Source organism: Acinonyx jubatus, chromosome C2, assembly GCF_027475565.1.
Source record: "Acinonyx jubatus isolate Ajub_Pintada_27869175 chromosome C2, VMU_Ajub_asm_v1.0, whole genome shotgun sequence".
In the NCBI taxonomy this organism is placed as follows: Eukaryota; Metazoa; Chordata; class Mammalia; order Carnivora; family Felidae; genus Acinonyx; species Acinonyx jubatus.
The window spans coordinates 58,484,812-58,510,998 of NC_069384.1; the positions used below are offsets into that span (position 1 = coordinate 58,484,812).

Consider the following 26,187-nt stretch of genomic DNA (forward strand, 5'->3'; position numbering starts at 1 on the left):
GGACCCACCAGCTTTTTTTTTTCTTTTTTAATGTTTATTTTTGAGAGACAGAGCACGAGTGGGGTAGGGGCAGAGAGAAAGGGAGACACAGAATCCAAAGCAGGCTCCAGGCTCTGAGCTGTCAGCACAGAGCGTGACGTGAGCTTCAAACTCATGAACCTGTAAGATTATGACCTGAGCTGATGCTGGGATACTTAACTTAACCGACTAAGCCACCCAGGTGCCCCAGGGACCCACCAGCTTTAATTAAGGAATTACATCTGCTTCTCAAGGACAGGATATGGTAAATTTTATCATCTTAGCCCCTGGTACAAAGTCAAAATTTGACTATTTAGTAGTCAAGTACTTGTCAATTAAATGACACAGAGCTACTATAAATATTTATTGAACTGACATTACTGCTGTACAGCGTTACACTAAATAAGCTCCTGAGTCCAAGTAGTATTTCCAAATCTTTCCAGAACTCAGCAAGTTCCACGTAAAACAGAACACTGGACCAGTTTGTTAAGCACTTAAATGTCTCATATATGAGCATTTAAACACCCATTAAGGCAAAAATATCATCAATGTCATCTGTCTCCTTAATGGTTCCTGATGTATTATGTTTGTTCATTTGTATCACTGTCCATGAATTAGTTTCATTTTCATTGTTTCCTGTAAGGTTTTCATGAATTTGTTTCTCTTTAGTTTGTATGACAGGATTTGAAACTCTGCTCCTCAAGAGTTGCTTATTGTTGGGGTAGAGATCAGTTCTATGAACTGAACAGTGTGAGCGTTTCCATTTTCTGCTATCTGTAGCATACTGCATCCCTTGAGGGGACTGTTGAATTTCCTTTGAAAGAGTCAACTGCAACTTTCTCTGCAGTCTCTTCTGTCCCAGTAAAAATCTACTCTGAGATCTTCTTTGTCTCAAATGATGCTTTGAAGTCTTGATTCCTGAGCCACGAAGAAGGCAGTTGCAAATAGATGCTTTTATGCACTTTAGTTTCTTTGGTAAACTTTAAAGGATAAGAGAAAGGAAAAATCTGGGATTAAGACACAGAAAACATTTTCAAAAACTTTTGTCTTCCTTTTACCAACACCTAACAGAAAAGTACACAATTTATCTCTAAGTCTTGTGCCCGTGTACAACCCCAGAATCATCGGAAAAAATAAAGAAATAGAAGCTTGAACCTAAATCTGTGTTTTCAGAGCAAAGGTTTCCTCTGACTCAGGTTGTAGACGAATATGTGCCCATTATGTTCCCAAAGTAAAGTAGCTCCTACAACTGCCTAGCAAGGTAGCTGAATGGTGAGATACCTCCATACTTTAGTGTCAGAGCTTTTCCCTGATAACTACTGTTCATAATGTAATAGGGGTGGAGCTGAGGAAAGGATATATCACAATTAGGAATATTTGGATTTTTCATATCTGGATAAACAACTTCATGTTGTAGAAGGAAATAAGGGAAAAGGAGTAAATGTGAAGAGAGAGTTTAAGAATGAAAAGATAGAGCTTCTGGCATAGACCAATTGGGCTACCCTAATTGTGATTCATGTACCATTTTCAAGCTTGGGAATTCAGAACTCAAATAGCTGATCATTTTAGGTGTTTTGCTTCTGAATAAGGTATACTGCCACAAGGTGTATCAGTACCTTGCTAACTCCCTCACCACTTGTGATAGATTTCAAAAGATTAGCATGGGTCTGTAATTTCTACCCCATCACCCTTCCCTTTTCTTTTCTTTTTTTTTAAATTTTATTTATTTATTTATTTTGAGAGAGAGAAAGCGTGAGTAGGGGAGGGGCAGGAAGAGGAGAGAGCAAGAATCCCAAGCAGGCTCCGCACTGGCAGCATGAAGCCCGACACGGGGTTTGAACCCACAAACTGTGAGATCATGACCTGACCTGAGACGAAGTCAGACGCTTAACCAACTGAGCCACCTAGGTGCCCCCTCTTTTGCTTTTTAAATAAATACATAACTTTGAGAAAGCCCATTATAATGTAGTGAATCATGATCAGTTTCCAAACCCTTTTACTTGTCTTACTATAAGTGGTAATTTTTAAGTGTACCTCCTAATTAAAATGGGAATAGAAAAAATGAAAAAAGAATCAGAGGATCTGAATGGAGTTCTAGATCTCCCAACTGTAACAACCTAATCAAAATCCCCTATTTCCTCATCTACAAAATGAGAGTAATACTGCCTATCTCAGAGAGTTATCGTGTACATTAAATAAATTATAAATTGGACTATAAATATATTATTGAAACAGCAAAACATGGCAGTTTGAAAGAGCGCTATCTTTGTGGGGTATGGAATAATGGTTGAACCAAATAAACACTAGTTTGTTACCATTCTCATTAACTTTTATTTATTATCTCTGTCTCAGGCTGAGTTTTCCACTCTAGAAGAGATCCTTTTTAGATGGCTACAGGTCTTTAAGGGACGCTAATATAGATACCTTTCCAACAATTTCATCCCTTAGGAATACTTAACAACTTCTCTCATAGCTCTTAATCAAAACTTGTTTTTGTTGATCTTTGCAGCCAGTGTTCTGAAATTGTTACCATGGGCATCTATTATTTTTCAATAAAAATATAAAACCCTAGGGGTGCCTGGGTGGCTCAGTCAGTTGAGCATCTGACTTCGGCTCAGGTCATGATCTCGCTGTTCGTGAGTTCAAGCTCCACGTTGGGCTCTGTGCTGACAGCATGGAGCCTGGAGCCTGCTTCGGATTCCGTGTCTCCCTCTCTCTCTGCCCCTCCCCTGCTTGCACTCTGTTTTTCTCTAAATAAACTATATATATATATATACACACACACACACACACACACACATAATATATATAAAATATGTATGTATATATATATATACATAATATATAAAATATATATATATATAAAATATATATAAAATTCTAAAGTGTCTAACTTCATTGTAGTGCTTCAAGTAATACTGGTCACAATAAAAGATAATCATCCTTAAGTGGTTCTGTGACCCTAAGGACCACAAGAAGAGGAAATCAATACCCGGAGAATCTGGCACCCATGAACGAACATGACCTGACCCTAACCCCAGAGTCTGGTGTGTGCCCTTGTAAGAGGCAGACTGCTTCTGCTCTCACATCCTCATCCAGCTATGCTGAAGCTGCGGGCAGACTGGCTGTCTCTCCTATGAGAGCAAGGGCTAGAGCTAGTGCTCCATGAGAATTAAGTCTGTCTTACACAGGAGTATCCCCAGGCTTAACATACCACAGACACTCCTAAGGCTCTCTGAATTAACAGATGGAATGGGGAAGAGTATAAGTGAATAAATCCAATTAACCAAGTTAACTTTCTTCCTCTCAATAATAAAGCTGTGCCCAACAAAAGCAAACAAAACTGCATTTGGAATAGATCCCTCTTTTAGCCCCCCTAGAGCTACTGGACATACCATTTTTTAAAAAACGCTGACTTGAATATATATAGGTTTGCCCAAATGACAACAGCAAAAGTTAAGGATATAATTTTTATTATATACCTACCCATGGCCTTGAGCTTCCACATGTTTAAGCCGGTTACTTTTAAGAAGTTTGTTACCCAGGAAGGAGGCCTGAGCCTTGAGTTTTTTGCTCCTGCACCACAAAATTGCCATTTGGATTTCTTCAGAAAGTTGAGTGAAAGTCTTAGCCCCTCGAAATCTTTGCACAAAACTTTTGGCACAGGGAGTTCCTGATGCTCTCTGAGAAGAATGTTTGGTTGCCTTTAGTTTGGACTGAGAACATTTAACGCTGGTCTCCTGAAATATGGAAAGGTGAAAAAAATATATTGGATTTGTTACTTACAAATATATAACAACAAAGAAAAGTTAACGCATCATGAGAATTAGAAAATGTCTTAAGAAGGAAAACTTTTTTTAAGCTCACTGTGCTTTTCTTTGTCTCAAAAAACTTAATTTTTTATCAACTGCTCCTAACACAAGATGTTTTTCCCCTCTGTGCAACAATAGATCTCATCTCTAACTGAATTCAGGTGGGAAACATAGATGGGAAGTATACTATAAATATTCTGACAGATAACCTACTTAACCTATACATAAAAATGAATAAATATTGGTCAAAGTCTATCTAGGAAAAAAAAATCAGTGAAGAGACCTTTTCGTAGATACTACTGGATTACCACAGATTTGTTTTTCACTTATTTCTATACCCTAAGTTACCCTCAACACTGGGTCACAAACGTCACTGGAAATGCATGGAGATACGGATGGCTGCTGAAAATATGTTAAAAATGCTTAAACCGAGCATCATTTCCAATTCAACCATCTTTTGATGTGGCACCTTTGTCTCTTCAACCCCATCTTTCTATATCAAGTGGAGTTTGAATTGTACCAACTTTTATTGTTTATGAAAATATGCCACTTACTAGATTTGCTTTCATCCTTCATTCAAAACTTGCCTTCTTCCAAATTTCTCACTCAAGAAGAACATTAAAAAAGTAATAGAAAATGTAAAAGTAGAGACATAGCAATACTTGGTGTTGGTGATCAATAAAAGAAATTTGACCTTGAAAACAAACTGAGCATGTTAGTGCTAATTGCTAGAAATGTGGTAGTGATGAGTCATGACTAAGCTGACCAACCAGCCAGCTTCAAAACCAGCTCACCTAGGAACAGCAGGATGGACTGCAGAGAGCTACAGTTCCTGAGACAGCTGACAAAACTATTTGGGGGACTGATATAATGGTAAAGAACAAAGACTGTGAAACCAAACTGCCTGTGTTCAAATCCCAGCTCTGCCCTGTATTTGCTGTGTCGCCTGAGCAATTTCTTATCCCTTCTATACTTCAATTTTCTCAGCTGAAATATGGAAACAGTAATAATATCACCAGCCTCACAGGGCTTTTGCAAGGTTTATAGGAGTTAATACATGTAAAGCATTTCGAACACTGTCTGGCATAGATTAAGTGCAGTATATGTGTTAGCTGTTATTATGATGATGATGAAGACACTGATGAAGATGATGATGATGATTCCTCCCTCTGGAACTCATAAATTGGACAGAATATAGATCCAAGCTAGAATCCTTATAAACATTCAAGAAAGTACTCTGACTTACTAGAAATGATTAAGAATTCTTAAATAGAACGAAGAAATAATCCATGCGAGAAACCAGGAGAAAACAATTTGAGAAAAACAGATGGTAATAGAAGTCAAGTAGTTACCACATGAAAGAGGGTGACACTGATGTCCTTATCTGTTGCTAGGTCCAGAACAGAATTTACAGATACTAAGAGGAATCATGTTAAAACTTGAACCCTGACAGGGAAAGAAAGAGAAGCCTCATGACAAAAGACAAGGATGACAGTAACAATGAAAAAAGTAGCTAATGACATCTAACAACAGTTAAGTGCTTTGAATACTTTACATGAATTAAAACTGCATAATCCCATGAGGTGCATACTGTTATTAGAAAACAGGTTTGGACAGGTCAAGAAACTTATATAAGGTCATACAGCTAGTACCAACTGAAGCCAGGACTCACACCATTTCTGTCTGACTACAAAGTGCATACTCTTAATATAATCCACACCTGCAGTGGATCCTAAGGGCAATTTAAAATTCTAGTGAAATGCTTAGTAAAATGTTTCTGGAGGCATTCTATAAACTGAATTTCCTGGATACACTCAGTCCTTTGGAGTGCCTGTATTCATTCAGAAACAGGCTGAGAACTAAGATGGCACTAAGCCAAGAGCTGGTGACAAAAACAGAGGATTCAATCTCTGCCCTTGGTAAGTGGTATCTACTTTATAAAGTAGCAGAATCATAAGCCATAGTAATAGAAGCCAGACAAACCTGAATAGCCTTGTGCTTCAGCTGTTTGCAGAAAGCTCTCAAATCAAATTCTGATGACTTCTCTGTAGAGGTGGAGAGACCACAGATACAAAAACTTAAGCAAACAATTTTCAAATCAATGAATTCTCAAGTATATAATATTTCTTGCCAAATTACTACAAAAGAAATAAAGGGAATTAGATGAGTATGTGCTAAGAAAAAATTACCTTTGAAGATTTTCTTACTCTTTACTGGCTGTCCAAGATCCACATTATTCTGTATATTGATCTTCATTTGCTTAGCTTTTTTTGAAATTCTGTGTACAGTTTCTTTGCTAGACCTTGGTGATTGATTTTTTGTTAAAAACAGTTTATTTAACAATTTAGTTACTCCTTTAGTTGCAAAAGCTGTGGGCATTTTTTTCTTAAAGACCTCAAAATAGGGCTGTCCTAAAAATTCGGCAATATCAGAAGGAAAGGTAAAATCTTTGAAGTAAGGCAGTGGTTGAATCCTAGAGACTTCATGAAGCAATCCAAACAATGGCTCATATAAAGAAGTCAGCCTTTTTAAAACACCTTTATAGAGAACCCTAGAGAAAGAGGAGGTCATGAATTAGCCAGTAATTATAATTTGCAGATTATTTAATAACCACAACAGATTCAAAGCTGAAAATAAATGTCGATCAATCTGCCACTACAGATAAAAAACGCTCTGGGACATATTTGCATAGAGCCAGATTTGTCCAGCCCAAACAGAAAAATCCAAGTACAAAATTTATTTTAAGTACTACATGGAATGATGTCTCAAAGGATACGCAACAAAATATAAAGTGTGGTGAGATTTTAGGTAAATTTCAGGTTCTTCGCTCTTTTTTTTTTTTTTTTGGAATGTCTTAAAATAAGCATGTATTATTACTATAATCAGCAAAAATTAAAGCTATTTTCATTATAGAAAAGAATGGAAGGTTTGACATTTTAAAATAATATGTTAGTTATTAGTAGTTCTAATGTTGTTACCCCTAAGAATAAGCAGAATAAACAAGATGAAATAGTACTTGAGATACCCAGGTTAAGACATCAAGGACATAACCATCAACACTCTAGTTCCTAATCCATCCCAAATAAACTCTGACCAAGTGAAGAAATGGAACCCCTGCACCATCAGCATCCCACAGGAAAACAAATATGAAAACCACTAATGAGAAACCTAGGTGGAGTTAGATGAAAAACAAATGATTTCAGGTGCATACATACCATAACCTGCTCACCAGCCCAACCATCACAAGGTTTAAAATAATGAATTCTTGTAAACCTAGATGTTTCACAGTCAAGCTGGAGAATCAAGTTAAAGTTGGAAAACAAAACCAAAGTAATTGGGTTTTGTAAGTTACATTTATGAAAGAAACAGAATGGAAATAGAATTTTCTTGAAGAAATTAAAGCTTTAAAACATGTTCTGGGGGCGCCTACGTGGCTCAGTAAGTGAAGCCTCCGACTTTGGCTCAGATCAGGATCTCAGGATTTGCAGGTTCAAGTCCTGTGTCGGGCTCTGTGCTGTCAGCTCAGAGCCTGGAGTCTACTTCAGATTCTATGTCTCCCTCCCTCTCTCTGCCCCTCCCCCACTCACACTCTGTCTCTCTCTCAAAAAATAAATGAACATTAAAAACAAATTAAAAAACAAACAAACACGTTCTGTTTCAGGCATGGAAACTTAAAAGTAACATGTACTCTGCAAGAACACTCATTATTTTACTTCTAAGATTAAGAATTTCTATCAGTGCCCTTATGATAAGACATGTTAGAAAGAGACTGGCAGTCTCTGGCAATTGCTGTATCAAGCAATTCCTAGAAAAAGGAGGCCAAGAAGCAAAATGTTAAGAATAGGTTATAACTTCCACAAACCTCCTAGCTTTCAAACAAATACTATTAAATTTATCCAAACAATTCCAGTTCAGGGGAAGGCATTTCAGTTGATTCAAGGATACAGAAATGTCTTGCAGCAACAGTCCAAGAGGCGAAGTAACAACTTGCAGGCTCCCAAAATCTTCATGAGCACCAATTCAACCACTGGTTGGCTAGGGATGACATATGCTTCGGTAGTTACACGATGATTTTCACTTCACAAAAAATGGAAAAGTATGTTCTTTTTATTCTTAAAGTTCATTAATTATAAAGCTCTTACATAGCAGTTTTCAAGTGCAGGTGAGCTTGAAGCTCAATTTGAAATAGTTCTGCTCAACAGTGACTTAAGTTGATGGACACTGATATTTCAATGTAATCTATTGTGACCCAGATGTCAGTATCCTGCCATCCCTCCACAAACCAACAGAGGAGACATTCTCACAAATACCAGGTGCCCGTTACTAAAACAAAATTTGCACAACTGAAGTACAATTGATTATATCCCAACACCAAGCAAAGTCCAAAGAGAGACCGCACTAAAGACAGAGTTCCCAGCCCACCACAAAGCCCATCACAAAGCAGCTGGACCACTTACTTGGAAGAAAACAACTCAGACAGATGTTGAATTGAACCCTCCAAATCCATGTTTTTCAAACGTTTTAAACATTGTTCAACCTGGAAGGGGAAGAGTAGCTCAAATTCATAGAATACGGACATGGCCACTGATGGGACGAGGAAAGCAAAGATACGCAAAAGTTCAAATTATGGAAGGGGCGCCTCGGTGGCTCAGTCAGTTAAGTGGCGGACTTTAGCTCAGGTCATGACCTCACAGCTTGTGAGTTTGAGCCCTGCGTTGGGCTCTGTGCTGACAGCTCGGAGCCTGGAGCCTGCTTCAGATTCTGTGTCTCCCTCTCTCTCTACCCCTCCCCCACTTGTACTCTGTCTCTCTCTGTCTCTCAAAAATGAATACATGTAAAAAAATTTTTTTAAAAATTCAAAGTATGGAAATACATTGAACACTACAGAATACTTTCATTTTAGGCAAAATAATCTGTAGCCCAAAGCAATTGCTCCTGCTCAAAAATTGGAAATTAACCCACCTGAACACATTTCTCAAACCCAGTTATAACTAAGAATTTACTATATGCCAGGATGTGATTGATGCTATAAAGGGCACTCAAGTAAGTATGAGATTATTCTCAAGATTATCATTTTTCTGAAGCAACATGATTTCTCACAGTGAGACCATTAAAAAAAGATAGTAGATTAATTAACTACTTGATTTCAACAACTTGTAAATGGCCTCAGAGATGAACAAAGTGATTTACTCACTTTACAAGTATATACGGGACACTTTATGCAAGGCATGCTGGGAAATAAAATAGTATATGACACTCCCCCATCTCTAGTTGCTAAAAACCTAGTAGTAAAAATAAGAAGACATACAAAATATTTAAATGCTGAAATAAAAGATGTGCCTTATTTAAAATTGCAGTCCCCTCAGCACTCTACCCTTTCCTGCTTTATTTTTCTCCATGACACTTTTGATGGACGGATTGACTGATGGCCTTTCTCCTCTCAACTACAGTGTAAACTCCATGAGGGCAGTATAGTTCATCTATCTTATCCACCACTGTAACTCAGTACTTAGCACAGTGTTAAGAAGGCACTCAGTAGCATTTTTGCTTAATAACAAAACAACAAAAAGCTATCCATTTTACAAAATGTGGTAAGAATTCTATGATCTCCAGGAAATACCACACAAAAGGCATGCATGGGATGGCATCCAGACTTTGAAGAGTGTAAAAATCTGGATGGGCACTGACACTGGCAAAGATAATATCTTGCTAACGCTATATATATGCTAAAAATTTAAGTATTGATTCTGTTATAACAGCACAGCTTTCAGAATAGTGAAGGCAACGATCCTCAAATTCTCTGGGGTTAGCTCCTATCTTTTCAGTTTTTAATTCCGGATCCTATACTTTGAGAGAAGTACTGACAAACCAAGATGGGAAAGCACTTGGGAAATACAGTAAGTGAGCTATGGTTCAAAAATAAAAACGGGAAAATCATTTTGAGAATTTAAGCAAGGCAGAACAAGGAGGAACATAACAGTCTTCATATACTCTCTTGTCACACAGAAAGAGGAATTGACTATTTTTTGTGCTTCATTTATGGGAATATTAGAGATAGGGTAATTCTACTACTCTGCTTTCTTTGAAGGGAGAAAAAATAACGTAGATGACAGTACTGAGTAAATAAGGAAATGTTAAGCAGGTCTAAGGCAGCAGTAGTAATGGAGATGGTAGTTGCAGGAGCATGAGACATGTTCCCTACTCTAAGGGACGGCAGGAAAAATAAACCATACACAAATGACTGCCACATGCAGACTGTACTCAATACCATAAGAGAACCACAAAGGGGAAGCCCAAATAGCCCACAGTCATAAAAAGAAGAGGTCAACCACACTAATAATCGAAACATGCAACTTAAAATGAGATTACCACAATATGCCCTCATGTTACTCTTTGGGAAGAAGTTTATCACTGCTGGACAGCTTGAAATGGGACTTATAGGATGGCAAGGCTTTTACCAGGCAGAGATGGAGGGTCTGGGCATGCTAAATATACAGAGCCAGATAAGCAACTGTTCAGGTGAGAGAACAAATGTGGTGAGCACGAGACTTGTGAAGAGTTCAGGTTGTCTGGAATATAAAATATATGAAGGTGAGAGAGAAGCCTGAGCTACAGAAAACTGAAAAGGCCAGATCACGGAGGATCTTACAAGCTAAGCTAAGAGGTTTCATCTTTACTCAGGAGCCAGTAGAGAACCATTAATAAAAATCAAAGCTGTGCTTCATGATGATTAACTCGGCTTTGGCATATAGAATATGTCAGAGTATAGGAAAGACTGGAGTTGAGGAAAGATCAATTAGGATAGCAAGACAATTAAAAGTTGACATGGTCTAAAAAAAAGAAGATGCAGCCAGAACTAGAATAAGTGTGTAGAAGCATAGAAAATTTTTGACTAACCAACTGACTTATGGGAGAGCTACATAAGAGGAAGAAGCAGAGAAAATGGAACACCAGATTTTTCTGACTGGATAATTATTCACAGCTTGGAAAGCCAGAAGGAAAAGCAGGTTCAATCTGACACTTTCAAGTTGAAATATACTCAAGTTTGGTTTTGGAGTAAAAGACTCATGAGATAAAAAGTTGCCCCAGAGAAGAAAACTTAGGAAAAGACCATGCTCCCAGATCTTTCTTTGAAGAAGAAATCTCCCATCTTTTTTTGCCTTAAGTAATGGGAGCAGAAAATTAACCAGAAAGCACGAATCTGTAAGGTTAGAGAACACGTCTGTGTTCTTCACCCTGTATACTGAGCACCAAGCACAGTACCTGGCACATAGAAAGTTACAAAAAAGGGCACCTGGGTGGCTCAGTCAGTTAAGTGTCAGACTCTTGATTTCAGCTTATGTCATGATGTCAGGGTGGTGAGATGGAGCCCCGTGTCAGGCTCTGTGCTGAGCATGGAGCCTGTTTAAGATCTCTCTCTCCCACTCTCTCTCTGGCCCTCCTCACCCTCTCTAAAAAAAAGGGGGGGGGGCTACACAAAATACCTGCAGAATTAATAAAGTGAATGAATGAATGAGATTATAAAGAACCCAGCTTAGGAGACTCAGCCCTGTAGTGTAGAGGGCCCAATCTAAAAATTATAGGAAACCACTTTCCATAACTTGTTATATAGCCATTTACTCTAATATATTACTGATTAGATTATATGTCCCACAATATATAAACCATGACTTTGTTCTTTTTATGATTTAGGATTCTTTAGGATTTTGATTATGCTCAGGAAGTTGTTCTTTAATCCGGCACTTTGTCTTGCTTAAATCACTGTTATCTGTGAACTAGGCAAAAGCATTCTCAATATAGATTATATATAATGAAGAAAACTTTTCATAACAATTACCCACTAGAAACAAGACTGGGGAAGAATTAAACATAGTTCCTTTCTAAAGAAGTTGCGTTTTGAAATGCTTTCGGGGTCGGGGGCGGGGAAGAAAGCCCACATGCAGCTTTGGACTGAAGATCTATTAAGTCACAAGTAATTTACTAAGTTTCCATACATAACAAAATATTAAGTGGCAGTATGATCTCATTTTCACCAAGTAAACACATTGAGTCATAAACACAGGGCTTCCTCCTTACCTGTTTGAGGGCTAAATGGGGCTTGTGGTGGCCCATCCTGTAGTGATTGCTGTAAAGGACTGCACATAGCACATCTGTTTCTGCATCCAGGGTTTGGCTCTTCAGTGATAGTGTAACAAGACCACATTCTCTAATTACAGCTGCAACACAAAGGTCTAAACCAGAGACATTTAATAAAACTTCATTTGGGGGTGCCTGGGTGACTCAGTCAGTTAACCATCAACCTCGGCTCAGGACATGATCTCACAGTTGGTGAATTCGAGCCCCGTATCAGGCTCTGTGCTGGCAGCTCAGAGCCTGGAGCCTGCTATGGATTCTGTGTCTCCCTCTCTCTCTGCCCCTCCCCCGCTCATGCTCTGTCTCTCAAGAAGTAAATAAAAGTTAAAAAAATTTAAAAAAAAAAACTTAATATGTATTTCTACATTAAGTATATTATATAAAAACACTGTGAAGGAACATCTTTCCTTATTAAGGGGATTAAGAACAAATTAATATAACCAGCTTTAGCTATAAGAACATAATTAAGGATTCTAAGTATGTGAGAAGATGGAAATGGTGACAGATACAAAGTCCAAAATCATTAAGAGAACAACTGTTAAACAAGAAAGTATATTTTTGTAACACATTTTTTTATGATTTTTAATAATCTTTCATATGAAGACTTTGCCATCATGTGGTGGACTCTTACACCTACTTACCTTGATGGTGGGTACCTGTTATACACTTCTCTAAATCCCCAGTTATGTACATAAGCAAGGCAGAATGAATAAACTCATACTCCTAAAAGCAGTGGTACTTTAAGGTAAGAATATATTCAGAAAAGAGAAACCACTATGGCAACTGGAAGTTACATTATTTGATGCATGCCTGACTGGACACAGGATGCTCAGCAGAACAAAATAACAGCTTCCTAGTCCAAAAAGCTGTGAAGTAGAAGATGGAGTTCATGTGTTTCTCTGTGGCTCTAAGGGTAGCACTATCATCCTAAATGGAAATAACACAAAGGCAGATTCCTACACAACAGGGAGAACCTAATTTTGTTTTGTCCGAACTATATGAAGCCAGAATGGACTACCATGAGGATGGAGAATGAGTTACTGAATTTCCATGCCTGATAGGAATCCTGTTAAGGAATTTTTGAATAGGGGTGCCTGGATGGCTCAGTGCGTTAAGTGTCAGACTTCAGCTCAGGTCATGGTCTCTGATCTCACCGTTAGTGGGTTCCAGCCCGCATCCGTCTCTGTGCTGACAGCTCAGAGCCTGCAGCCTGCTTCAGATTCTGTGTCTCTCCCTCTCTGCCCCTACCCCACGCATGCTCGCGTGCTCTCTGTCTCTCTCAAAAATAAATAAACATTGAAAAAATTAAGGAACTTTTCAATAGAAGAAGAGGGAAGATTGATCTATAAACTGCCTGGGGATGGATGGGGAAGAGGATGTCATGATTAGATAGGTTGTATTTAATATTAACTATCATTTGAGTGTTTATTTACCGCATTAGGCACTGTTCCAAATGCTTTATAACAGTAACGCTTCTTCAAAATAGCCCTTTGAGGCAGGTGCTATTCTTTATCCACACTTAAAAATGAGCGGAGGCACAGAAAGATTAAATAACGACACTTCCCAACCTGCCCAGCTCCAGCAAAGCGAAGTGCCTGGATTTTCAAACCCAATCTGGCTCCTAACTATTGGGCCCTACTGCCTAAAAACAGCAGTACTATTGGTAAAACATCTTCGTTTAAGAGCACTCTCCCCTAATTATATCGTTAGATGCTCCCAAAGCCGGTGGAAGGTAGGGAGGACTAACCCCGTTTTACAGATAAGGAACTAGAGGCCCAGAAGGACTGCAGTCTAAATCCAGCGTGCCCCAGCGCCCTCTTAGAATATCAGGCAACAGACTTCAGGGTGAACGGGGCCGCTGGTGGCCTGTGGGGAGCCCAGGGTTTCCAGACAATACTTCTCCCTAACGCTAGCCACGTCCACCTCTCTCCGCCCACTGGCCGCAGGGCTGGGCCTCGGACCTTCATCGCTCCAGCCAGGCCGTGAGGTAGGTACAGTGAATTAAATGGGGGACGCCAAAGTCAGAAGCACCACAGGCTTCTCCGGGTAACTCGGTAGCCCACGCACCCCAAGTCAGATCCTGCCCCGCGCCCCTTCCTAGTGTCCCGCGGGTTCAGGAAGTCCCGCCCCCTGCGCACGTGCGCTGGGCCCGGTCAGACACCGCCTCCGGAAACGTCTGTGGCTCGCCGGGCCCCCTCACTCACCCAGCGCCGCATCGGGGTCCGGTACCGTCACTGTGCTGTGGCTCCCCGCCTTCGGGATCTTTACGCGGTTCCACGGCTCCGGGCCCGGCGGCACCGTAGCCATCTTGGGACGCGGGGAGGTACTGGGAAAGGCGGAGCTGGGCGAGGCCTAACGGAGCCACCGAGGGAGGGGAGGTGAGAGGAGATCTGGGGGAGGAAGAGGGCAAGGGGTGGTGCTGGGGCGGGGCCCAGAGGTGGGGGCGGGGCCTTCACGAATCGTGCACCAAATACAGTGGACTGGGAGAGTCCCTAATCACCAAAACCTGGCGGTTTTTCAGAATCTCTCACTTGGAAGAGTTTGGGGGTGGGTGGAAGCCCCATCCCAGTATTACTAAATAAGAATCTCCGAATGAGGAGAGGAATCTGCATTGTGTTTGGGCTTCCCACGGGATTCTGCGGCACAACCAAGTTTGGAATTACTTCAAGGCGTTTTACAGTTGTAGTAACTGAGGCCACCCATAGACCCCTATCTGCACATCAGACATTGGGGGGAGGAGGAGGAAATGAAATAAAAGAAATGCAAAGTGTGACATTTGAAACACAGAAGACGGGATTTACCTTGTCTGGAAGGTCCTGTCTTCACCAACAGGAAAACTGCCATCACATCAAAGAAACTTAGAGCCCCTCTGACTCTATCAACCCCGTCCTCTATCATTGTTTAAGACAAGATGGTATCGCAAGCTCTGCTGATCCTCTCCTTATTAATAACTTTCTAATAGATTATTTATCTTCAGTCACAATGACGTCACCTTACTTGAATAAGCCCTTCACTGTAGTGTATTACAGAGGCAATTCCTAGATTTTGGAGACAGACCACCAAGGTTCTAATTCTAGCTCTAGTTCTCAGGAGAGTTACGTAACTTCTCCAAACCTTAGTGTCCTTATGGATAAAATGAAAATAATAGTCTCTACCTCAGTGTTGTAAGGTGCTTTAGAACAGTGTCTGGCATACAGATACTTACTCCTATCACAATTAATATTGTTATTATTTCTACTGTTTAATGCAAGTAACCTTGCCCTATTGAAACACTTGCCATGCTCTTCCTGTGTGCCTTGGCAAATACTAATTCCTCCACTTGGGTCATCCCCTGAAACACAGTCTCCCTTCCTCAGCTCTGGTGTCATCACCTCTGGGTAGTTCTTCCTGAACATCCCATCCCCACTCCATAACTTGACATAGACTACCATAGTGCCTTGAATTGGCCACTGTATTAGCTTTCTTTTGCTACTGTATTAAATTACTACAAACTTTGTTGCTTAAAAGACATTCTATTTCTGAAGGTCAGAAGGGCAAAATGGATCCCACTGGACTAAAGTTGGCAGGGCTGGATCCTTCTGGAGGTTCTAAGTGAAGAATTCATTTACTTTTTTCAGTTTCTAAAGGCCACTTGCATTCCTCAGCTCATGTCTCCATCCTCCCATTTTCCAAGTCAGTAACATAGCATCTTCCAATCTCCCACCACCCTCTCCTACTCTCTCTCATCTTCCTGCCTTCTTAGAAAGACCCTGGTGATTACTTTGGGCCTGCCAAAATAGCCCCATATAATCTTACCATTTCAGAATCTCTAACTTAATCACATCTACAAAATTTGTTTTGCAGTGTAAGGTAACATAGTCACAGATTCTGAGGATTAACATGTGGACATCTTTGGGGAGCTGTTACAGCTATCACAGACTCTCATGAATTTACTTCCCAGTGTCTATTAGTGTATTCGTATGTCTTCAGTGGTCTATGAGCTTACTGAAGGCAGCACTACCAGTAAAGTTCACTGATCTTTCTTTATATCTTAATTCTCAGCTCAGTGCATGGCATATAGTAGGATCTCAATAAATTTTAATATTTTTATTGAAGTATAATTGCTATCCAAAGAACCACATATATGTAATGTATACAATTTCACAGGTTTTCAATATTTGCCCATTGAATAAGTGACTAGAAAATGCTTGAATAGAGTTTTGAAAAGATGATTAGGAATTTCGCAAGCAGATAAGGGAAGAAGGACATCCCTAACAGAAAGGTGTTAAACAACATGGGTTGGAAGAATCAGTGGTCTTGGGTCAGTATTGCTGGAGTTGGTGTGTGCTGAGGGATGAAGCTTGGAGTGGTGGTGTCAGATTCTGGGCAGAACTTGGATTTTACATTGAAGGCTGGTGGTTCCCCACCCTGGATGATCATAATTACCTGAGTAGCTTTTAAAAAATAGAAATTATCTGGTCCCACTTTGGAAATTCTTATTAGGTCTGAGTAGGACTCTAATTTTTGTTTCTTAAAAGTTCCTTGTGATGGTAGTTAGGATTGGGGAGCCCTTCCTGTAGGTGATAAGGAGTCTCTGAGTCTTAGGCAGGACAATTTTGGTTACTTTGCATCAAAGAGCACCCTAAAAGCAGATTTAAAGGAGACGAGGCTGGTCATGAGGAGGTAAAGGAATCTATTGCAAACACTGAGGCAAGACATGATGGTGGCCTGAATTCAAACTTTAACACTGAATATGGATAGTAGAACTTATTTAAATGTCTGGTATTTAGATATTTAGATGTCTAGCATGACTTCCAGATTGTTGTTTTGAGTTTGCAATAGCATTAAAAGGTAGAATAGAGTTAGGTGGGTGGCAAGGATAATGAGATAACTTTTGATACACTGAGTTTGAGGTCACCCACGGCCACAAGAATATGACCAATTCACCAATGGAATAAATGAGACTGTAGCTCAAAGGGTGACTGCAAAGGGAGGAAGTAGAATTGGTGAATCTAGGATAATATTTTTAGAAGCTTAGAGAAAGGGGGACAGTTTAATTTATAATAGATATGCAGGATCCATCAGAGTATTGTTTTGTTTCTTATTTTAAGGTAGTGTGTCAGTCAGGGTTCCACCATTCACATAGAATCAATAGAATGTATATATATCACACATATATATGTATTACATATATATTTTTAAGGGATTTATTCAAAGAAATTGGCCTGCACAATTGTGGGGTTGGATAATCAAGTTTGAAGTCCATAAGGCCAGCCAATAAGAACAGGCTGGGGGTGCTTGGGTGACTCAGTCAGTTAAGCGCCCGACTTTGGCTCAGGTCATGGTCTCACAGTTCATAAGTTTGAGCCCTGTGTCAGGCTCTGTAGGCTCTGGTGATAGCTCAGAGCCTGGAACCTGCTTCAGATTCTGTGTCTCCCTCTCTTTCTGCTCCTTCCCCACTCATGCTCTCTCTGTCTCTCAAAAATTAATAAACATTAAAAAAAATAAAAAAGAACAGTCTGGAAACTCAAGCAGAGCTGAAGCTGCAGCCTATAGAGGGGATTTTTTCCTCCTTCCTATTTTCAGGGAAACCTACTAAATTTTCAAGGCCTCTTCAACTGATTGGATTGGGTTTACCCAGATTACCCAGGACAATCCTTTACATAAAGTCAGCTGATTTGTAGCTGACAATCTCATCTACAGAATACCTTGATAGAAAGACCTAGACTAGTGTTTGACTGAGTAACTGGATACTAGAGCCTAGCCCAATTGATACACAAAACTGACCATCATGGACAGGAAATTACTTGCTCACATACATGCTAAAGGAAAGAGGCCAAAAGAGTTAGAGAAGCTGGCCTACTATGGATAAAGAGGGGAGAGAATGAACAGAACAAGACCCATTATTCATTCAATAAAATTTTTGAGCATCACTTCTTTGCCAGGCACCATACTAAGTCCCAGAGGAGACAAACAAGGATGGGATCAAGTATTCAGGTAGAGAATTTGCCTTAAAGATCAAAAAAGCCTTTATTTTCTGAGCCTGGAAGAAAAATAAAAATAGCTTTAGATATGAAGATGTTTAGGATGGGGTACTAGGAAGATGAGGGACCCCAGAACAAGAGCATCCATGTTGTCTGTAGATTTCCGATCATTACCAAGAATAGAGGGCAGCAGGGAAATGGAGTTGCAGGTAAGCAGTGGATATTTGAAATCAGAACTTCCTTGAACTGGAGGGTGTGGAAGAGGCCTCGGTTCTGTATATTAGACAGGAAGTAAGGTTTTAGTGTCGTGCTTAGAAAATTTACAGTCTGTAAGGAAAGACTAATTTGAACGCCAAAATGGAGAGACATGACTTCTTACTCAGTTTATAGACTCAGGCAAATTCAACAACAGATTCCCTTGGTAGACAAGGAAGCCAGTAAAAAGATGCTCATTGCTGTTACTTACAGTCACAAAATTTTGGAAAACATTTAAATATCCATGTGTCAGTTACCTATTACTGGTTAACAATCAACAACTTAGTGGCTTAAGTTGTTGGACTGGATCTAGAAGACCCAAGATGGTCTCACTCACAATTTTTGCACTCTCCCTAGGATAGCTCAAATAGCTGAAGGTGAATTGGGATGGCTGGGTCTCTCTGCTTTCATGTATTAGCTGGGCTCACACATATTGTCTGGGACCTTGGTTCTCTTCCATATGGCTTTTCTCTCCATGTGACATTTCATCCTCTAGGACCTATCTCTCCAAATAGACTCTCTCCAGTAAGATAACCTGGACTTCTTTATATGGCAGCTGGATCCACCATGAGCAAAAGCAAATGCCACAAGGCTTTGTTTTTTTCTGGGCCAGAAGTCCCTGAATGCCACTTTTATCACATTCTATTGGCCAAAACAAGTCGGAAGGGCAGCCAGATTCAAGGAATGGGAAAACACACTCCAGCCCTTACTGGAAGAAGCAATAAAGACACATTGCAAAGAGGCATGGACACAGGGAGAAGTGATTCATCCTATGGGGGCCATTTTTAACAATGTACTACAGTCTAATAAACATTTCTTTTGAAAATTGTGGTAAAGTTCTCCTCCAAGATGGCAATGTAGGAAGACCCTGAACTCCCCTTCTCTCCAGAATTACCAAATTACACCTATCTATAGAGCAATTCCTCCTGAAGAAGAACAGCTTTTGCACAACAAAAGATAGAGATAATAGCAAAACCGAACAGCAAGAGAGACAGACATCGGTAACAAAGGGAACCCCCAACCCCAAATACTGCAAACCACAGTGGAGAGGGAAAGTACTGAGGTACTAGGAACAGATTCCTCTGGCCTTGGGCACAGATAAATAAATAAATAAATAAAATCTTGGTTTAAAAGAGCAACTAGCATATAAAACTGAGCCCTAGAGTTCCACCAAATGGTGGAGGAAGCTGCAGGAATTGAATCAGAGACTGGAGAATGACAAGGTTTATGTCCCTCCACCTTGAAAGCACAGACTGGAGCAGGGGCTAGTCACTATGCCAACTTTCAGCTTCAGCGAACCCCAGGTCCTTTAATGCACACCAGCCCCAGTCATGCTGGGCACGGAAAGAACTTGTGGTTTAAAAGAGCAACTAGCATAAAAAAGGCCCAAGCTCAGAACTCTACCTAATGGTGGTGGCAGTGGGAGGGGAGCTATTGGAACACTCTCTGGATGGGAGGGACTGGTGGGCACAGTCTGCACTCCTCTCCATCTTAATAATGTAAATGGGAGCAGAGCCTGGGAGCCCTTGCAGGTCTGCCACCTCAGTGAGCACAGGTCCCTACCCTATACCAGTTCTAGGCACCCTAAGTCACAGAGAAGTCGAGGTTTAATAGAACAGTTAACATATAAAAGAACAAGCCCTAGAATTCCACCAAAAGTCAAGGGAGTTGCTGAACTCTCTCCAGGTAGGAGGAGCTAGTGGATGGGGTCTACACTCCACCTCCACCATGAAAGCACAGACCAGTGCGTAGTCTGGGTGCCGTAACCAGCTTACCCCAAGCCTCTAGCCCACAGCAGCCCCAGCAATCTCACCAAAGCAGCCACAGAGTGATGCATACCAGGACATGCCTGATTAGCATTCACTACAGCTCCAGTTTTCACACCAAGGTGATACAGCCACAAAGCACCCTGGAACACTCCAGGCCTACACCACTTCAGCCTCAGACACTTTGCTAGGGCACATCGGGCACACAGCACTTTGGAACCTCCTGGCTGTCATCTGTTTCCAATCCAGTTGCCCTGCCAGGGAGTCCCCTGTGCAGAGCACCCCAGCAACACCAGGTCCATGTTTGCTTTGGTTTCAGCCACTCCAACAGGGCACCTTCTGCTTGGAGCACCCCAAAACACCTCCACCCACACCAGCCTCAGCTCCAGTCACCTAGCCAGGGCACTTCCTGTGCTAAGCACCCTGAGACATCACAGCTTGCATGGAGTTCAGCTTCAGCTGCTCTGGCAGGTTGACCTCAGTGTGGAGAGCTTGGGACAACCCAGCTTGCAGCTACTTCAACTTCAGCTGTCCTGCTAGGACACATTTTTCATGGAGAGCCCCAGAGATCACACTGGCCTATGCCCACTCTAGCTTTAGCTGTCCTGCCAGAGCACCCCTCTCCCTGCATGGGATGCCCCCAAGACACCCTGACCTGTACTCTGCCTAGGCTCCAGTTGTCTCTGCAAGGAGCACTGTGTGGAGAGTGCTGGAACACTCAGGCTAATACCCACTTTAACTTCAACTATCCTGCCAAGGTGCCCTCTGTGCTTAGAGCCCCAGGTCCCCCTAGCTTGCACCCACTTTAGTTTCAGCTCTCCTGCCAGGGCACCCTCTGCACAGAGAGCCTAGGGACCTCCTGGTCCACATACCACCTCAGCTCCAGTTGCCCTGCCAGGGCACCCTGGCTTGCACCCATTTCAGGTTTAGCTATCCTGCCAAGGTGTCTTCTGCATGCTAGGGGCCTCAGGACACCCCAGTTTACACCCACTTTAGCCTTAGCTGCCTTGTCCAGGCACCTGCTTGGTGGAGACCTCAGAGACCATACCAGTCTGCACCCACTTCGGCTTTAGCTGCCCTGACAGGGCACCCTCTTCATGGAGAGCCATGAGGCTCCCAGTCCACACCAGCCACAGCTCCAGCCAGTCAGCAGGTGTCACAAAGAGCCCATAATCTACATAGGAGATGACTGAACACAAGTCCATTCCTTCAAACTTAGAAGTTGCTCTTCCACCTAATTCATAGAAACAAACACAGAAATTCAAGCAAAATGGGGAGATAGAGGAATATGTACCAAAGGAAAGAATAAGACAAAACCTCAGAAAAAGAACTAAATGAAACAGATAAGCAAAATGCCTGATAAAGAATTTAAAGTAATAATCATGAAGGTGCTCACCAGGCTGGAGAGAAGAGTGGAAGAACTAAGTGAGACCATCTATAAAGAAATAGAAAATATAAAAAAGAAGTAATCAGAGTTAAAGAATATAATCACTGAAATAAAAAAAATACCCTAGAGGGAATGAATAGTAGATTAGTGGATGCAGAACTTATCAGCAATCTAGAAGAGAGGGTAATGGAACTCACCCAAACTGAACAACAAAAATAAAAAATATTTTTTTAACGTTTATTTATTATTGAGAGGCAGAGAGACACAGAGCATGAGCAGGGGAGGGGTAGAGAGAGGGGGAGACACAGAATCTGAAGTAGGCTCCAGGCTCTGAGCTGGCAGCACAGAGCCCAACGCAGGGCTCGAACTCACAAACTGTGAGATCATGAACTGGGCCAAAGTCGGTCGCTTAACCAACTGAGCCACCCAGGCACCCCAAAAAATAATTTTTTTAATTAAGGGATCTCTTGGACAATATCAAGTGAATAAACATTCACATTATAGGGGGTCCAAGAAGAAGAGAGAGAGAATGGGACAGAAAACTTATTTGAAGAAATAAGAACTGAAAACATCTTTAGCGTAGGGAAGCAAATAGACATTGGTTCAACAAGCACAGAGTTCCAAACAAGATGAATCCAAGGAGGCCCATGCCATGACACATAATAACTAAGATATCAAATGTTGAAGAGAGAATTTTTATTCATTTTTTATTTTTTAATCTTTATTTTATTTTAGAGAGAGTGTGTGCACAAGAGAGGGGGAGAGGGGCAGAGAGAGAGAGAGAGAGAGAGAGAGAGAGGAAGAATCTTAAGCAGACCCCATGCTCAGCACGGAGCCCAGTGTGGGGCTAGCTCATGCGGGGAGCCCAGTATGGGGCTAGATCCTATGACCCTGGATTCATGACCTGAGCTGAAATTGAGAGCCAGATGCTCAACCACTCAGCCAGCCAGGCTCCCCAAGAGAAAAATTTTAAAGCAGCAAAAGAGAAGCAAAAAATTTCCCATAAGAGAAACTCTATAAGCTGATTTTTTAAAAACTTTTTAATGTTTTTATTTATTTTTGAGACAGAGAGAGACAGAGCATGAGCAGGGGAGGGGCAGAGAGAGAGGGAGACACAGAAACTGAAGCAGGCTCCAGGCTCTGAGCTGTCAGCACAGAGCCTGACACGGGGCTCGAACTCACGAGCTGTGAGATCATGACCTGAGCTGAAATCGGATGCCCAACCGACTGAGCCACCCAGGTGCCCCTATAAGCTGATTTTTTTAGCAGAAACTTTACAGGCCAGAAGGGAGTGGCATGATATATTCAAAGTGCTGAAAGGGAAAAACCTATAGCCAAGAATATTCTACCAGTCAAGATTATCATCATATTTGAAGGAGAGATAGGGTTACCTAGACAAACAAAAGTTAAAGGAGTTCATCACCACTAAATAAGCCTTATAAGTAATGTTAAAGAGATTTCTTTAAGTGAAAAAGAAATGGCCATAATTAGATGAAAGAAAATTATGAATAAAACAATATAAAATATGACAGCATATGCATAAAACATGGAAGAGGGAGTAAAAAAAGAATTTTTAAAAATGTGTTTGAACTTAAATGATCATCAACTCAATATAGACTGCTGTATATTAGGATACTATATATGAACATCATGGTAACTGCAAACTCAAAACCTATCATTGATACACAAAAAATAAAGTGAAAGAAAGCCACACATAACACTATAGAAACTCATTAATCACAAATGAGAGCAAGAGAAGAAGAAAGGAACAGAAAAACTACAAAAACAATTAGAAAACGAACAACAAAATGGCAAAAAGTATATTTCTATCAATAATTACTTTATTTTTTTGAATATTTATTTTTGAGAGAGAAAGAGAGAGAGAGAGTGCGAGTGGGGGAAGGGCAGAGAGAGAGGGAGACACAGAATCCTAAGCAGGCTCCAGGCTCTGAGCTGTCAGCACAGAACCTGACAGAGGGCTCGAACCCATGAACCATGAAATCATGACCTGTGCCAAAGTTAGATGCTTAACAGATGGAGCCACCCAGGTGCCACTCAATAATTACTTTAAATTGAAATAGCCTAGATGTTGCAATAGAAAGACACAGGGTGATGGAATGGATAGAAAAAGAAGACCATCCAAATGCTGCCTACAAGAGACTCACCTCAGACCTAAAGACACACACAGGCTACAAGTGAAGGGATGAAAAAATATTTACCATCTGATGGAAGCAAACAAAAAAAAAACCCAAAAAACAAAAACAAACAAAGCTGGAGTAGCAAATTTTTATCAGACAAAACAAACTTTAAAATAAGGACTGTAACAAGAAACAAAGAAGGGCATTACATACTGATAAAGGGATCGATGTACCAAGAGGACATAACAGTTGTAAATATCAACAAACCCAACACTGAAGCACCTAAATACATGAAGCACATATTAACAGACATAAAGAGATAAACTGATGGTAATACAATAATAGTAGGAGACTTTAACACTCCGCAAATATCAATGGATAGTTCATCCAGGCAGAAAATTAACAAGAAAACAGTATTTTTGATTAATGCATTAGACCAGATGTATATAACAGATATACAAAACATTCCACCCAAAACAACAGAAGACACGTTGTTTTCAAGTGCATATGGAACATTCTCCAGAACAGATCACATGTTAAACCACAAAACAAACCTCAATAAATTTAAGATTGAAATCATACCATGCATATTTTCCAACTACGATGGCAGGAAACTAGAAATCAATCACAAGAAGAAAAAAACTAGAAAGAACAGAAACATGTCGAGACTAAACAACCTATGAGTCAACAAAGTAATCAAAGAAGAAATTTAAAAATACCTGGAGATAAATGATAATTAAAATACAACAATCCAAAATCTTTGGGACACAGTGAAAGCAGTTGTAACAGGGAAATATATAGCATTACAAGGCTACATCAAAAAATATAAAGTTCAAATAAGCAACTTATTTTTGCTTATTTATTTCATTTTAGAGAGAGAAAAAAAAAACACAAGCAAAGGAGAGGGGCAGAGAAAGAGAATCTCAAGCAGGCTCCATGCTCAGTGCAGAGCTCAATGCAAGGCTCAATCCTATGACTCTGGGATCATGACCTGAGCTGAAATCAAGAGTCAACCAACTGAGTCACCCAGACAGTCCACAAATAAACAATTTAAACTTACACCTAAAGGAAGTGGAAAAAGAAAAACAAAGTCCAGGATGAGTGGGAAGGAAATAATAAAGATCAGAACAGAAATAAATGACATAGAGACTAAAAACAAACAAAACAACAACAACAACAACAACAACAACAAAAAATAAGACCAAGAGATGGTTCTTGATCAACAAAAAGATCAACAAAATTGACAAACTTCTGCTCAGACTCATCAAGATAAAAAGAGAAAAGGAAAAAAATAATAAAATCAGAAATGAAAGACAAGTAACAACTGACACCACAGAAATACAAAGTATTATAAAGAATAGTACAAAAACAAACATACCAATAAATTGGTCAACCTAGAACAAATGGATGAATTCCTAGAAACACAATCTTCTAAAACTGCACCAGGAAGAAACAGAAAATCTAAACAGACCAACTACTAGTAACAAAACTGAATAGGTTAAAAAAAAACAAAACACAAAAACAAACAAAAAAAACTATCAAAAACAGAAGTCCAGAACCATATGTATTCACAGGTGATTGATAACAAACATTTACAGAAGAGTTACTACCTATTCTACCTATTCTCAAATTATTCCAAAAAAAAAAAAAAAAAAAGAAGAGAAAGGAAAACTTCCAAATACTTTCTGCAAGGTCCACATTACCCTGATTCTAAAACCAGGTAAAGACACCACACACACACACACACACACACACACACACACACACACACACACACAGAAACCTACAGGCCAGCGTTCCTGATGAACATAGATACAAAGATCCTCAACAAAATATTAACAAACTGCATTCAACAATACATTTAAAAGATCATTCACCATGATCGAGTGGGATTTAATCCAGGGATGCATAGTGGTTCAACATTCACAAATCAATCAACATGTTACACATCAACAGAACAAAGGATAAAAGTCATACAATCATTTCAATAGATGCAGAAAAAACTTTTGACAAAATTCAATACTCGTTCATGATTTTAAAAAACTCTCAGCAAAGTGGGTTTAGAGGAACATATCTCAACATAATAAAGGCTGTATATAAAAAATGAATGGTTAACATCTGACTCAGTGGTGTAAAACTGAGAAGTTTTCCTCTAAGATCAGGAACAATATAAGGATGTCCACTCCTACCACTTTTGTTCAACATAGTTCTGGAAGTCCTAGCCACAGCAATTAGATAAGGAAATGAAGCGTCCATATTGGTAAAGAAAAAGTTAAACTGCCACTATTTGCAGATGACTTGATACTATACAAAGAAAACCTAAGGACTCCACCACAAAACTACTGTAAGTAATAAATGAATTCAATAAATTTGCAGGGTACAAAAATTAATACCCAGAAATTGGTAGTATTTTTAAGCACTACTAACAAAGTACCAGAAAGAGAAATTAAGAAAGAAATCCCATTCACAATCACACCAACAGGAATAAAATACCTGGGAATAAACTTAACCAAGGAAGTAAAAGAACTGTACTCTGAAGACTATAAATCATTGATGGAAGTGCTTGAAGACAACACAAACAAATGGAAAGATATTCCATGCTCATGGATTGGAAGAACTAATATGGTTAAAATGCCCATACCACCCAAAGCATTTCAAAGATTCAAAATACTAACAGCATTTTTCACAGAACTAGGACAAATAATACTAATATTT

At 40.1% G+C, this 26,187-nt stretch overlaps 2 protein-coding genes across 8 annotated transcripts in view; one reads left to right on the forward strand and one right to left on the reverse strand.

The window, feature by feature from the left end:
* The window catches only part of GTPBP8 (GTP binding protein 8 (putative)), a 150,104-nt gene that overhangs the window by 18,409 nt on the left and 105,508 nt on the right, over positions 1-26,187 (forward strand). Inside the window, exon 6 of one of the 4 annotated variants that reach the window (XM_053220863.1) lies at positions 18,678-24,463. The exons of the other annotated variants lie outside the window; for them this stretch is intronic. Within the exon in view, the coding sequence (XP_053076838.1) occupies positions 18,678-18,696 (19 nt within the window). The 3' untranslated portion in view covers positions 18,697-24,463. Of the gene's footprint in view, positions 1-18,677; positions 24,464-26,187 lie in introns of those variants that run through there. 4 annotated transcript variants of the gene reach the window in all.
* NEPRO (nucleolus and neural progenitor protein) lies at positions 370-14,366 on the reverse strand. Of its 4 annotated transcripts, XM_027060862.2 has the most exons (10): positions 13,925-14,156; positions 13,397-13,481; positions 11,907-12,061; positions 8,288-8,367; positions 7,776-7,907; positions 7,046-7,123; positions 6,020-6,381; positions 5,814-5,875; positions 3,505-3,758; positions 370-998 (listed from the first exon to the last, which is right to left on the reverse strand). In XM_027060862.2, the coding sequence occupies exons 3-10, from the start codon at positions 11,940-11,942 to the stop codon at positions 536-538; spliced, it is 1,467 nt and encodes a 488-aa protein (XP_026916663.1). In that variant the 5' UTR covers positions 11,943-12,061; positions 13,397-13,481; positions 13,925-14,156; the 3' UTR covers positions 370-535. The 4 variants fall into 4 exon arrangements, with proteins under 4 accessions (XP_026916663.1, XP_026916661.1, XP_026916664.1 ...); XM_027060860.2 differs by lacking the exons at positions 13,397-13,481; positions 13,925-14,156 and adding an exon at positions 14,168-14,366; XM_027060863.2 differs by lacking the exon at positions 13,397-13,481.

What these genes read in the sequence shown, in the direction of transcription:
- NEPRO (XM_027060860.2), bottom strand. Translation starts at nt 14,270, where the DNA reads ATGGCTACGGTGCCGCCGGGCCCGGAGCCGTGGAACCGCGTAAAGATC. An exon ending in TCTGAGTTGTTTTCTTCCAA is followed by an intron (nt 7,908 to 8,287) that starts GTAAGTGGTCCA and finishes TTTTTTGTGAAG; the next exon opens with TGAAAATCATCGTGTAACTA. An exon ending in GAGTAAGAAAATCTTCAAAG is followed by an intron (nt 5,876 to 6,019) that starts GTAATTTTTTCT and finishes CCACCTCTACAG; the next exon opens with AGAAGTCATCAGAATTTGAT.